This window comes from Littorina saxatilis, linkage group LG8 (genome assembly GCF_037325665.1).
Source record: "Littorina saxatilis isolate snail1 linkage group LG8, US_GU_Lsax_2.0, whole genome shotgun sequence".
NCBI classification, from domain to species: Eukaryota; Metazoa; Mollusca; class Gastropoda; order Littorinimorpha; family Littorinidae; genus Littorina; species Littorina saxatilis.
In genome coordinates, this window is record NC_090252.1 from 9,304,373 (window position 1) to 9,319,372 (window position 15,000).

The 15,000-nt window shown below is 41.2% G+C and overlaps 2 protein-coding genes across 3 annotated transcripts in view; one reads left to right on the plus strand and one right to left on the minus strand.

Moving 5' to 3' along the window:
* Positions 1 to 2,604, plus strand: part of LOC138972720 (uncharacterized) — an 11,393-nt gene extending 8,789 nt beyond the window's left edge. For both annotated transcript variants that reach the window (XM_070345376.1, XM_070345375.1), the window contains exons 5-6: positions 246 to 333; positions 1,423 to 2,604. In XM_070345376.1, the coding sequence (XP_070201477.1) occupies positions 246 to 333; positions 1,423 to 1,546 (212 nt within the window). In that variant the 3' untranslated portion in view covers positions 1,547 to 2,604. The remainder of the gene's footprint in view (positions 1 to 245; positions 334 to 1,422) is intronic.
* Positions 2,605 to 2,917: 313 nt separating this feature from the next.
* LOC138972721 (uncharacterized) lies at positions 2,918 to 11,329 on the minus strand. Its single transcript, XM_070345378.1, has 5 exons — positions 11,152 to 11,329; positions 9,418 to 9,488; positions 7,080 to 7,283; positions 5,137 to 5,253; positions 2,918 to 4,630 (listed from the first exon to the last, which is right to left on the minus strand). Exons 1-5 carry the CDS (start codon positions 11,179 to 11,181, stop codon positions 4,477 to 4,479), a joined length of 576 nt encoding a protein of 191 aa, XP_070201479.1. The 5' UTR covers positions 11,182 to 11,329; the 3' UTR covers positions 2,918 to 4,476.
* Positions 11,330 to 15,000: the final 3,671 nt, after the last annotated feature.

The following is a 15,000-nucleotide window of genomic DNA, read 5'->3' on the forward strand; positions in this document are numbered from 1 at the left end:
AAAATTGCGGCCTGACCCAGGGTCGAACACGCAACCTCTCGCTTCCGAGCGCAAGTGCGTTACCACTCGGCCACCCAGTCCGATACCACTCGGCCACCCAGTCTCATACGGCGGGTTGAGGAGGGGGGGGGGGAGAATACTGTTTTAATTTCAAAAGGCTGTGGCTGGAGGGGTGGGGGGGGGGGTAAAATACTGTTGTGCTTTCTCAGGTATGTATTGTTTGTTATGTTTTCACTTTTTTTCAGGCAGTTGGACGGCCTTCATCATTGTTACGTCCACATTCTTTAGCTTGGTTGCCATACCGGCTTTGATCTTGTGCATCTACATTATCTGGTAAGCGTGCCCAATACATACAAAACAAGAGGCGAAGCCTTCAAGGCTCACGTAAGAAATCGACAAACAGTAACACAAACTCAATCACTCCGTCACATACACACATACACAGTAAGCATAGGTGACACTGTGCAAGAAAGCGAGACACTAGATCTAGATCTGTCTGTCTGCATGTTGTAGCCTATCAAAACAAGGATAATTGACCGATCTGGAGCAACCTGAGCCAAAATATTACCCAAGTACCTTCCAAAACCGTCATTTAGAAGACAAAGGCCGGCTCTAAGGGGGATCCGGGGGCATCCCGCCCCCCCCCCCCCCTGAAAATGTTGATAAAAACAAGGTAAATAGAGCAATCCAGTGCAATCTGAGCCATCAATGTTTCTTCTTCAATGTATTTCTTTATTTTTATTTTAAATTGTGGTTTCACTTGGCAGGATCGTAAGAAAACTACACGAGTTTACCTAAACTGTTAAGTTCAGTTGCTACAAAGTAGACACATAGCTTATTGGGGAATACACTCCGTTCAAAACAATTGCAAGTCCAGATCTTGGTTGGGTATGTGTCAAAAACAAGTTTTTGATCAGAACCTCATGCTACAGAGCTGTATTCCCTATTCCCTTATTCAAAATACAAAGTGCTAAGAAGACAACGTCTGCTAATTATGGTCCATGGTAGCCAAAAGCACAGAAACGGTAAGGGCAAACACATGCTTGTTCTTATACCTGTGTACCGTATAAGCTACTGCAAACTCAGAAAACGTGTATTTACAGTCCCCCTAGAAGGGTAGGGAGAGTTTCACCTCTCAACAAATGTTCAAAAACGCTTAGAAAAGGATGTCAGTCTTCAATTACTATTATTCTTAAGCCCTAAACATAAACAAACGTTTTGAGACGTGTGTGTGTGTGTGTGTGTGTGTGTGTGTGTGTGTGTGTGTGTGTGTGTGTGTGTGTGTGTGTGTGTGTGTGTGTGTGTGTGTGTATACGTGTTTGTGTGTGTATATGTGTATACGTGTTTGTGTGTGTGTGTGTGTGTGTGGGTGTGTGTGTGTGTGTGTGTGTGTGTGTGTGTGTGTGTGTCTTTCTCTGTTAGGAGGAGGCGCTGCGGTCGTGACGATGAAAAGCAAAGCATTGGACTTGGGTGTCCACTGAAATGCAGGACCTGTCAGTCGACAGACCCATCGCCCGAGGATATCCAATTAAATCCAGCTCCGTGAAATACAAAAACGATTGGATGAACATGAACGTCGACGAAATAAGAACTCAGATAAAATGACCGGTGACCTGACAAACTTGGTGATGTTAATCGCTACAGCAAAAAACTGTCCTTTGCAGATAATACCTATATAGCTACAGCTATGTGCATGATTGTTGAAGTTGCCATTGCAGCAAACAGGTGACATGCGACATGTGAAGGTGATTCCTGCGGCGAGATCGGCAACAGGCCACAGTGTAGTTCCTAGCAGCCAGTCCCTAGTGACGATTTGTGCAGAGATGGTCAGACCGACTATGCTGATGAAGATTCAGTTTGTTCACAAACAAACGGTCTGTGTAGTTGACGAATTCTACAGCGCTAACTTCGGTTACCTGAAAAAGATTTCCCCGATATATTAGGGTTGTCGAATTAAAATACAAGTCCGAAAAAGAAGAGTAAATGAATTCGAGTGAATTTAGAGAGGCTTGAAATGGTGTGAAAACTCCACAACAGAAAGATAAGTTGTGATAAAAGAATAGCTACACCTTGGAGAAGTTTTATGAGTTAGTATATTTCTCATTGTTTTTAGTCAGTAAATAATCTCTACACGTCTTTTCCCTTCTTAATTAGTGACCCTCAATCTTCTATAGAAACCCTTCTGATTCCTCCTGATATATTAATTATGCCTCCACAAGTTGGGATTGTTGTAGGGACGTTTACTTGAAAAAATGACATTCTCTGCACCGGTTTCGCACATAGCAATTGATCAAAAACGTAGTTGCCTTTTTACTCTCTCTCTCTTTCTCTGTCAAAGATCAGTCATTGTTTAATAAGACTCTCTTAATGATTGCAGTATTTGCGGCACACCCCTCGCTAGTGATTGGTCCCTCTAGTGAGCGTTTTGCGAGAAAAGGTAACTTTCCACCACCATGCATACAAACCCGACGGATTTATTTTCGAAAATCGCCTATTTGCTGATGATCTTTAAATCAGCTTTAATTATACAGTATTACCTTATTGTTTTCGCCCACCTGCACCCAAAAGGTATCATTACATTCTTGTCGAATATCAGCGGTTTGGGCCAGTGTGTTGATGTTGTTTCATACGAATAAAGGATTTACTCATGCATTCCTTTGACCTTATTTACAGTACATATCTTAAAGCCAGACCAAAAGCACAATACAATCTACTTCGCTATTATGCACAGTTTGGTGGTCAGGAAAAACAGCTTGTATACTTGTATTGGCCCTGAGGCTATTTTTTTTCATTGTTTTTCATTACTTACTACAATAAACACAAAAGCATGGAGTTACAAGTAGTTTTATGTAGCTTGCGTGCAAGCGTGCAGATGTTGAACAGACAGAGGCAGACATGCAGAGAAGGAAAACAAAACTGAACCAAAACATTGTTTTAATTTTTCCTTGGAAAAACAATGAGCATAGCATCACAAAATGAATAATAAACTATAAATGCAAATAAAATATAAAATACTAACTACTCATGATCATGATGATAATGATGATGTGCACAGGCAAAAGTTAAAAATATTCGCGAATAATTGTACGATGCCCCCTTACATTCGCTCAGATCATACTCTTTGCAACACAACCAAAAGAACAACAACATAAATGTAAATACATGTACTATAGAAAATGTGCACACACAAATCTAAATAAGGTTTATCTTTGAAAAACCGATGAAAAAAGGAAGGAAATACGTACAAACCGGGCTTTTATACAATATCCCAGTAAATCTATGTGTTTGTTGAATGAGGGCACTGCACTGCTGTGTGTGTGTGTCTGTATGTATGTGTGTGTGTGTGTGTGTGTGTGGCTGGCTTTCTGTCTCTGTTTTCTATTGTCTTTTTCTGTGAGTCTGTGCGTGCATGTTTGTCTGTCTGTCTGTTCGTCTGTCTGTCTGATTATGTGAGTGTAATCCTGTATGTGAATGAGTGTGTTCGTGTATGCCTGGAGAATCTCGCGGAGACAACGTCCTTTTGAGAGCAATGTATCTCAGTTTACCACTTAAGAAATCGGCCCAACAAAACTGACTAACAATATCATATCAGTGCAACGGTGCAGTTTCTAAGAAATAGAGTGCATTTTCAATTCAACAGGGAACACTCTATGTAAAATAAAACCGCAGTTCTCATGACCTCACGGGGAACAAATCTTTAAATGGGTTTTGATCAGTTCTTGCTGCACAGCGCATGTCCTACTCATTTACACAAAGAGAGGTAACTCCATAGCTTTCAACTGGAATACATCGGGAGGAGTTGTTTTGAGCTTTTCTTGAACACAGAGAGAGACAGACAAGAAAAGACAAACTGTTCATGAAAATAGCTAAGCAAGTAAAGTTCGTCCTTGGTCAGAAGAGAATTAACCAAAAACAAGAGAAATGTAAATGTAAGAGAAGAAAAACAAATGATGATGGTACTTTGGTAAATATGATCATGAACAAGGGTTAAAGTGTACTCCACAGAAACAAATTACCATTGAACCTAACAAAGGAAAGTAACACGTTTGCAAACAAGAAAAGAAAATGCTTATGCGATTCACCATTCAAAATTAATTACAGTGGAAACCCACTTTTGGGACCTCCCTCCCTTTTATGACCCTGTTTTCTCAGATCTTTTAATAAACCCCCATTTCCAAAGATTTTCTCCGACTTTTTATGCCTTAAAAAGGGGGTTCCACTGAATACGAATCCAAAAGATATTTAGTGTTCAAGCTTCATGAAATAATATTCAAGAGAAAACAAGTAGTGGCTTCGATGTCACCGCACATTTGAGGGCAAAACTATTTACACTCTGTATAATTGCCTTGACTTGCAGCCAATACACCGGAAACGCCTATTGTGTAGATGTTTCTCATATAACCTTAAAAATGGGGTTTGCGCCTTTTACAACGAAGCGTCTTATAGCTCCCAAAATACGGGTACGGTAGAACATCCTTATCTACTGTTCACGCACTGGCAGTAGCCTGGCACGCGCACCCATTCGAGCCTGGGGTGTGAGCCGTCGGGGTTTGTCACGACAGCATTCGTCATGTAGTAGGTCTGTGAGCATATACACCAGCAACTATTCAGTTCGCAACCTGGAACCTGGCTGTAAACACAGAGAAATGACACATGACATGGTAGAATGCAGACGGATATTCCTGGATGTATAGAAAATTCAACAACAACAACAACAACAACAACAGTTGAGACAGCTAGACGGTCAAAACACACAACTGTGGCACGCAGAAACACGACCTTTCACGAAGACAGAAAGGGTCGAAAGGTCTAATATTATATACAAGCAATCCTGAACATCATTACAGATCCATCCAGGTTTTTATATTTTACAAGAACCTGTTTTTAGTCGATAACCTACTAACACGCAACAGCCTGATTTGTTTCTGTTCAAAGTTGGGATTGTTTGGTGAATTAATTTGGCAGATTGACATAGGTGACTTAAACAAATTAAAAATTACATAAAAATCGCCACTCTGCGAAGAAAGCAGTCACATTGGTGGTTTTTGTTATGTGTCCAAATGGAAGGATTCTGTAATCCCCTTTAAAAGTGTCTGTTTGTGGTGGTAAACAGGACCACTAACACAGTGTGCTCACCAGCATTCCTGAGAAAAAAAGTACTGCTTGAAGTTAGGGTACTGTGCCACTGTAGCCCAATCATTCCGTCCAGTCATTGCAGACTGCAATTTCTTTGGATCGATGAAATGTGTGTGCCTGAAAAGAAAACACACACCCAAAAAAAAGAATGCACAGTAAAAAGACAAAGGAACAGATACTAGACAGACATTATATACACACAATCACGCATAAAAAAAAACGAACTCACACACACACACACACACACACACACACACACACACGCACACACACACACACACACACACAAACACACACACACACACACAGACTACTGCGCGCGTATACACACACAAACACACAACACACACACACACACACACACATATATATATATATATATATATATATACACACACACACACACACACACACAAGAGCGCGCACGCGGACAAAACATACAAGTGCCCCGAATATGAACCATTTTTTGTTTCATGTTAATGACCGGCATGTTTTCTGACGAAGAAGTTTCATTTGTGCTTGGTAGTTGTTCTCTTTTTAGTTAACTATCAGAACTAATTAAATCGAATTAGCGTTGATATATTTTCAGAGAGAAAAAATTAAATACATGTACATACACATTCACAAATGGTTCATATTGGCAGCCTGGGTGCCTAATATGGACCTGTGAAGAGTCAATAACGAATCGTTGCAAAATGCGCACTATACTTTACATGCTACAACTCAGTTTGCGAGTCAGGCTAACTCAAATATGTATCAGACTTATTTGTTTCAGCTCGATGAGAACAATGTTCTGAAGCACAACAGGAACTAGAGAAACACATTAAAAACACAGAAAAAATATATATGAAATTATCAACTTTCACACACACAAAAATGTTTTGTATATTTTTGTGAAAGCGAGAGAGCTGGTAAGGATATTTGCAGCAATGTTCTTAATGTTTGATTGAAACCTGTCTTTATATTTACTTTTCTACTATTGTCCAAGGTGGTCTATGCATGTGGACAAACACTACTTAGAGATGTTGCCATTAGTTTTTGTAAGCATCAAATTTAGATTGAACGCTGCCAGAAGTGTAAACAAGTCGCGTGAAGCGATATAAAACCATTTAGTCAATCTGTAAGCATCAACCTAACAGATCAACTCTAACAAAAAACAATCATCGGCGAGACTACATTCAAATAGTCTCGGCTAACCATACCCGAAGCCCGAGACGGGTCACGCTCGTCTCCGCGTAGCATGCGAACGTTATACTCAACCTTTTGTCTTTCATTCTGAGCGCGCTTTTAAAGTTAACATATCATAGCTATAACAAAACAATTGAATTGAGGAATACAATGCAATGATATTTTTAATCTGTAAGTGAAAATTAGTTTTTAATGACAACTTTAATGAGCAAACTAATCAGCGAGTTTTTAAGTTTCCGAATCTGAAATGCAATTCAGTAGTCCGGACAGAGTCAAAGATTGATTGACCAAAATTTGAAACAATTTGGTTAAAATCAGGGCGTGACATTAGTGCCGCCTCAGCTATCACTAAAAGCCGCTTATGGCGTCATCAAATACATTTTTTGAGAGAAAAGCAATTCTGGTAATATTATACCAAGTTTCATGAAGATTGTTTTCCCTGAATCGCTCTACTCCCACACACGCACACACACACACACACAGACACCACCACCATCGTCTCGATTACCCGTCTATGTCAAAACATTTAGTAAAGACTTGAATAGATGTAAACAGTCGAGAAGCGTAACGGTTTCGTTGTTTTTTGCGTCCGCACCTGTTTTGACATGTGAAAGTTATCCAGAGAGAATAAATGTTTTGAGCGCTTTAGTACTGTTAGTTTTTTTCAGAACAGGAGGCCGAGGTGGTCAGCATTAGGAGCTGGTCCATATTGGGGGCACTTCCCCTACCCATCCCCAGCCCCCACAGCAACTCACGAACGACAACAAGCGTTGTAAGTGTACGAGTGTTCCTTCTTTTTATGCCCGCAATTCGGCGAAGGGTGGAACCCAACCTGGCTGTAGTCGGCGGAGGTGTTTCTGAAATGGGCTTGGACAACATACGCTTCCGTTTCATACTCTTTTTCTTGTAGGTCGGTTCTGAAGTAGCCCGGGAACATCTTGTTGTTTTCCTCTTCGACGCTGGAGAAGAAGAAAAAAAAATAGGTCGGCATGTGTGTGTTTGTGTGTAGCGGGGGGGGGGGGGGGGGGGTATTAGGTAGGGTTGTCATTTATTGTCTCAGAGAGAATGATATACAGAGATAGTTGGAGTGAAGAGAAGGAAAAAAATATTCGTTGAGAGGTGAAGAGAAGGTTAAGAGGAAGTGTGTACAAGACTGGTGCAACCCAACTCATTCATCCAACAAACTAACCAACCAATCTATAGAATAAACGCTAAAGTAAACTACAAACAAGCAATACAATATAAAATATAGAAGAAAAAAAAACCTATCTAACACCCCCCCCCCCCCCCTTCACAAAACTTGATGTACATAGGACCCGTAGAAGACAGCAAAGAAACGCAAACCTTTGTCATGATAATCCTTTCATACTTTAACCCGGAAACACAAAAGCACAAAGTTCTACAAGTTAATGTAGCCTGCGTTTTGAACAAAAACATAAGGTACGGATCGGTGCAGACATGTCCTGTTTTTGTCACTATGTCAGTGAGCGTCTGTTTACCCTCTTTTCTCATCTGTCGGTCTGTGTTTCTGCGTCCGAGCTCTGTCTGTCTCTGTGTCTCTGTTCCTGGGTCTCTATATTAGTGTCTCTGCGTGAGTCTAAGTGTTTTTGTCGCTGTGTCTGTCTCACAGTATATATATATGTGTGCCTGTGTCTGATACATGTACCTGTGTCTTTGTGTCTCTATCTGTGTCCGTCTCTGTGTCTGTCTCTGTTTCTGCTTCTATGTCTGTCTCTATGTGGGTGTCTGTGTGTCTTTAAGTATGTGTCTCTTTGCGTATGAACATGGTTCTTCAAATCAGGCTACACTGACTTCGACTAACTTTGCGACATCTCCTTCTTCACACGTATTTTTCTGGTCTTTTCTATCTTACGTAAATCTTTAAAGTCTTAACCTATGTGTTTTGTTTATTAGCAATATCAAGGCAGGATAAGAAGGGGGCGTCGATGTTAAGCCGATGAATAACTATATTAATATAATTATTACTAAATTTACGAAGCAGAATGTTATGAATGCCCTTTGAGCGAGAGTATAAAAGAAACGATGATTTGCATTTGCTGAACAGAGTGATGGAAACCAGAAACTGCTGAGAACACAGTTATGCGACAATCCTTTCTTGCGCTGTCGCAGAAATTTAAAGCCAGTCAGTGGCCATCGCGGTAGAGCGACCCACCCCCCTTTCCGCCGGTGCAATCTGCCTTGCACGCGTCGCCAGGTCTAGGCACAAGTTCGGCGTTTCTTGGAAATAAAAAGCCCCGGGTATTCTCAGAATTCCACAAAGGGGATTGTCCTGAGCCTTACCGCAATTGCTGTATTCGGGTTACCGATGGTCTGGGCTGCTTCTTGTAGACTCGGACCTTCAGATATCCCCCAAAGTAAAAATCCGGAGGGTTTACATCAAGTCACACCTCCTTTTATCTAATCGATCCCCGAATTTGAAACGTGACATCTTCGAGAGAATATAAAAAGTCAGACCATTTGACCTACAAACACTTAAGAGAAGGATCATGCATAAATTGAAGATAATATACATCACTATGAAGTAATTCGCTGAACAAATGTAGATCGAGGGTTGTTCTACAGAGCTGAGTGCCATTGTGTGACATTTATTTTCAGTCCTGTAAATTATTATAACGTATACCAGATAGCAACTAGAATATGTATTCTCTTTACTTTTTTCAGTATTACTCCAGTTAGATAATGATACAAACATGGAATAAAACAAATTGTTTTTGTCTTTAAATGAAAAAATGTTAGTATGTAAAAGTGTCACAACCTTTGGTTTTCATGTTACGAAGGTGATGTACTTTGAAACCCTTGTAATTTTATGAACGTAGAAAAACAAAATATATGTATTTCTTTCTCTGCAGGCCAAGGGTATACAATGTATAAGGAACAAAGTATCTATTAATGAAATCCATGCGTGTGGCTAAAATGTTACAGTTTAGTAAAGGAATATCACCTTTGTAACATTGTTTCAGTGGTACACAGCTCTGGAGTGATTAAAATTCTAGGCTAAGGGGGTGGGGGAGAGGGGGAGGGGTTCAGTAGAGAATAAGTGGAAAATAGACAGACAAACAGACATAGACTTACCTATATTGCTGAACTGGCTTAAATCGATTGAAGACAATAGAGCACAGCCCTACAATGCCGGCGAACACAGCCTGAAATGAGAGGGAAATTGCAAAATCAACGCAACGTAAAAACCCTAGCAAACGCCCAGTATCTAGCAAACGCCCAGTATCTAGCAAACGCCCAGTATCTAGCAAACGCCCAATATCTAGCAAACGCCCAGTATCTAGCAAACGCCCAGTATCTAGCAAACGCCCAATATCTAGCAAACGCCCAGTATCTAGCAAACGCCCACCCCCCACTTTTTGCCAAAAGTTGTGCAGAGGGGTCACTACCTAGTAAACGCCCACCCCGGTTTTGTTTTGTTTTAAATTTGTTTTAAGACAGTCGGCCTCCTTTATGTACGATTTGTGCACACTGTTCGATGGTTCGCCTTTTTTTTTGGGGGGGGGGGGCATAACATTACGTCATGTCTTTAAGTGACGTCGTTCAGTGATGTCTTTTATTGAGTGACTTCGAAGGACTAGAATGAGCCCACATCATCAACCCCACCTGACGCGTGTTTCTTTCAGGCTAGATGTTTTTTCGGCTAGCCGCTCGCGGGGCTGGGAGGCGAAAGTGAGTATGAAACGATTTGATGGATAGCTACGCAAGAATTAAACACCATTGGTTGATACCGAAGAGGTCGTCTGCACTGGTCGGTAAACAGCCATGGACAGCCAATCGAATTGGCAGCAGTGTGGCCGCCATGTTTTCTCGACAAGCGAGCAAGACCAAAGCTACCTAGCGTTCGAGGCGAGAATCCTAGCGTCCCTCGCGGCGAGAGTTGCCCAAGAAACAGTACTTCCTCGCCCCATTCGCCAATCTCGCCTATTCTCGCCTGTAAAAAACGGGGGATAGATCTCCAAACAAGAGAAGAAACTGTGTTTGTGCTGACGTTATTCTGAAAATTACAAGAATATAGGTCACTTGTGTCCTTTTTTTCTTTTCTTTTTTCTTCTTTTTTTCTATCACAGAACGTTGATCTTTATTTGTGTAAACAAATGGTGTGTTTATTTTTCATTAAAATTGCACAAAACACATGGTTGTATCACCTTTCTTTTCTCGTGAAAATGTGATGACATTTTATCTTGCAAAAGGGTGTATACCTAGCAAACGCCCACCCCTTACTTTTACCCGAAATCTTTGCGGAGGGGGGTGGGCATTTGCTAGGTATGTTACGGTATTAAGCTACGACACAGAATTGTCAGTTACAAAAGTTGACGCGTACTTAATCATCAGTTCCAAGATCGTTGACCTCATCAATACGATTATCAACAGACAAACAAATAATTTACGTCTTTCAATTACAATTAGCCATATTAATGTTGTATTGTACATATGTAAATAAACGCTAAATTTAAACATGCACAAAATATCGACTGGAGTACCTGTAATTTTTCCAACACACCTAGTTACTACTATGATTTGGCATGGGAATCAACAGGATGCATTAAATCATTTTACAATCCAGACAATCCAGCTTTCATAAACACTAACAGCGCACTTTAAATATCTATCTTTACATTTATATCATATGTTTTACTTGTTTTAAATACACCCCAAAGTTCTGCAAAACAGTATAAAACCTGGCTGGAAAAAGATTGCGTCACAATGTCAGAACTGGATTCAGTGTTAGAATCGTGCGAGGAAACTAAACTATATGTGTCATCAACTAAGGATATATACATGTAAATAAGAAGAACGAATACTCACCAGGATAAACATGCAACGGCTCGTAGACATCTTGCCTGATATAGTGAAGCTAAATAGTTCTGTGTTAATGGGCGAGCAGTAACTTCAGAGTGGCACGCAATTTCAGACAGTGAACAGACTTTATACCCGAGTTTGTATCCTGTTTTGGGTAATGGTTATAAACCAAGTCAAGTCTCAGCGGCGGCAAACATTCCTTCCCTATTCAAGGTTAATGTTCATACTCAACCTACACGAAACATATAATGAGCGAGTTTTCGCGAGGAACAGGGTTGAGCTACGGTAGGGTCACTGCGCATGTCTGGTTTTTTTCTTCGCGGAAACGCTGTTGGGTTGTGTCCAGTCGCGTCCCTTGCAACAAGATGGCGACAAGCGCGTTACGGATTTACTGTTGTGGAGAGTTGATGGACGACGATGATGAACAAGCAGTACTGTTTTATTGTTGATGTGAATGTAATGCCAAAACATCGAACTATCGATTCGAACGTCAATGAAGAAGTGAGCGTGAAAATCGAGCGCAAAACAGCCGGGTAAAAGTTCAGGGCGCTAAAGTACATTTGAGCCGAAATCGCACCCAAACTCCTGTTGACCTCATTTCTTCCCAAAATAAACATCACTGCTAAAATAAAATGCATTAAAACCAAGACAGTATCCAACCCAGTATCCTTAATTTTTGAAAGGCTAAGTGATTTACAACAAATGTCTTCTCACAATCCGTAACTTTGTCAAAAAATATTTGCAGAAGTTTCTCACCTCGCCTTGGCAGCCATCTTGGAACTGGAGAGACCCTACGCAGGAAACAAGGTTGAAAGTTGGTTAACCGCTGACGTCACTCCAGTCGTACCGGACCGAGTTTTTGCGACCTCCGGTTCGACTCGAGTCACCTTAGTTGACGCTAAAACTCGGTCAATGCCAACGAAGCGCGAGGGGGTGTATCTTCCCAGACCACAGTCTCATTCTTAAATGGGGGAGGGGTGAGGGGGGGGGTGATTGCGACCGGAGCTGCGCGATTTCACGAAGCAAGCACAAAAGTGACACGAGGCGGTGTAGTTTCAAGGAAACCCAAGTGTCAACAATGCGGATTTTGGTCTTTACACTGTAAGCGGTTTCCATTGAGTAAAACGGAAATGAAATGTGCAAGCTCCGTGACCAAATTTGTGTTAGAAATTAAGATCTACATTACCCGTCATAAAAAGGTACACAGATACATTTTGCTGCAGATCTTTGTGATGCGACCAGTTATATTAAAACCAAGTATATTGCAAGACAACACTGCTAGGCACAACAGCTGAACCAAATAAATTCTTTCTTTATTTGGTGTTCAACGTCGTTTTCAACCGTTCAAGGTTATATCGCGACGGGGAAAGGGGGGGGGGGATGGGATAGAGCCAATTGTTAATTGTTTCTTGTTCACAAAAGCACTAATCAAAAAATTTGCTCCAGGGGCTTGCAACGTAGTACAATAACCTTACTGGGAGAATGCAAGTTTCCAGTACAAAACACTTAACATTTCTTACATACTGCTTGACTAAAATCTTTACAAACAGTGACTATATTCTATACAAGAAACACTTAACAAGGGTAAAAGGAGAAACAGAATCCGTTAGTCGCCTCTTACGACATGCTGGGGAGCATCGGGTAAATTCTTCCCCCTAACCCGCGGGGGGTAAGCAAATAAATGAAACTCTGTAATTCATTCGGTTGGGGAATTAATTACCTTTCTAGCAATATACTTGGTTTTAATATAACTGCCCGCATCACAAAGATCTACAGCAAAATGTATCTGTGTACTTTTTTATGACAGGTAGTGTAGTACAGAGTCGAGACACATTGTCGCTGCGTGTCAGTAAAGGTTCATGGGGCAGTAGTCAGCCTCTTTCTAAAGCCAATAAGCAAATACTTCACGGATTTTATCACTGCTAGAGTAAATAAAACTACTGCTGGCATTGTTATTAAAAGATTTGCTTTTAATAGTGTCAAGGCCAGCGTTTCTTCTCGGTGACAGCCACAGACTATGGGAATGTAACGTCACTATTGTCAAATTCTTGCACACTGTTTGAGGATGATGGAGAAGAGTTGTGTGTGTGTGTGTGTGTGTGTGTGTGTGTGTGTGTGTGTGTGTGTGAGTGTGTGTGTGTGTGTGTGGTGTGGTGTGTGTGTGTGTGTGTGTGTTGTAGGATGCTTTCTTTGTCTTATGTTTCTTTTCAAATCCTACTGGTACAGTATACAAACGAAGTCTGCAAACCAGCAAATATATTTCCTTTTTTCATGAGGCTGGATACAGGAAATGGTTTTCTATGAAATGTGGTAGTCTTTATGAAGACCTAACTAATATGTCTTTACGAGAAGAAAAAAAACTTCATCTAAAACATGGTCTTGGTCTGCTTACCAAAAAGCAATTTATAAAACATGTGCCTCTGAACAACAGAGAAGAAAAAAACAAGTACAAAGGTACCTCAAATGATCTATACTTAAGTGCAGTTTGCTTCAAAAGGCGCGTCATATAATTGATTAAAGAGTTCCAAGCAGGTTCCGGAAAAGGTTATTCCACTGCAGATCACATGTTTGAATTACTAGCAGCAGAACAAAGACAAGTTGTATATGACCTATAACTGTATGTTGTATTTATTAATTATTATTCTCCTGCGTTCATGGGCTCTGTCACGATTTAGTGACGTGGACCGAGAAAGTGTCATTCTGTCGGGTGCCTTTCTCGAATTGCAACAGAAAGCGCCTGTTTTCTGTCAACGGCTGGGTTTTTGCTAACCATGCATAGCCGAGCACGGGAATTTCGTGATACAGGAGTTCCACGTGCGTGATTTTGCCTGCTTGGCAAAATCAACTATAACAGAACTGTTTACAGTACACGTGGAGTCACGTGAGGGTTTCAAGGTTGTCTGGTAAAGACATGAAACGGCACACTTGACAATCAGGAGCAAGAGAGAGAGGGTCGGTGTCTTCGTCCTTAGAGTTTGATGGTTTTCATCACGTTAGATATTTCACTTTTATCAACGTGCCGTTCTGCTAGCACAGTAGGGCTCTAATGGAACTTCAACGAGAGACCACCTTTTCGCTGTTACATGTTCGCTGAGGACGAGTCGTCAGGTATTCTTCGCTGTGCGGGGAAAGATTTCTACCCTATAAGGATTCAGCGCAAGAGGGGATGGCGATATTTTCGTTGACGAGCGGAAGCCATTCATAAGGAAGCATTTTCGCTTGAGAGAACTACTTGCATTGGGCTGTTGAGGTAATAAATCATTATTTAACGCTGTTGACGAGTCTGTGTTTGTGGAATGAAATACTCTCTGTTGTTCTTTCCAGGTTAGCGCATAATTTGCTCTTTGTGACGCTAAAATATTAATCTGTATATGGTTTTTGCAGATATGGAGAGAAGGAAGGAAATAGCTGATTTGTTGTTGTAAAAGTTCGTTTGTGCAGGCCCACGTGCTCGATGAGATATATGTAAAGATGACATGTTTAAAGGTGGAGGTGAAGGGGTAGCTTGGCATGTTTAGTGCACCGAGGCTTTTTGTTGCAGCCTTTCTTCATTTCTACCTACAACTGTTGCTGGCTGTTTTTGCTGCCTATCTGCGGGACGCTGTTATCTGCGGACGCTGTAACCGGATCGTGTGATGTAACCAGCTAACCGGCTAACCAGCGACTGGGTGAGGCGCCTGATGTCTCCACTGTTCCCTGCTTCGTCGCCACACCAGCCGGCACTACATTCGACGGAGCAGTTGTGGAGACTATGAACTAATTACAGGCCGTCCACTCAGTGGCAAAAAGCTAAGTTGCACCATGTCTTTTGCACCCTTCATACCACCAAGTCATCTCTTATATTTATGATTATAC

What these genes read in the sequence shown, in the direction of transcription:
- LOC138972721 (XM_070345378.1), bottom strand. Translation starts at nt 11,181, where the DNA reads ATGTCTACGAGCCGTTGCATGTTTATCCTG. An exon ending in AAGCCAGTTCAGCAATATAG is followed by an intron (nt 7,284 to 9,417) that starts GTAAGTCTATGT and finishes CTTCTTCTCCAG; the next exon opens with CGTCGAAGAGGAAAACAACA. An exon ending in TTTTTTTCTCAGGAATGCTG is followed by an intron (nt 4,631 to 5,136) that starts GTGAGCACACTG and finishes CTGTGTTTACAG; the next exon opens with CCAGGTTCCAGGTTGCGAAC.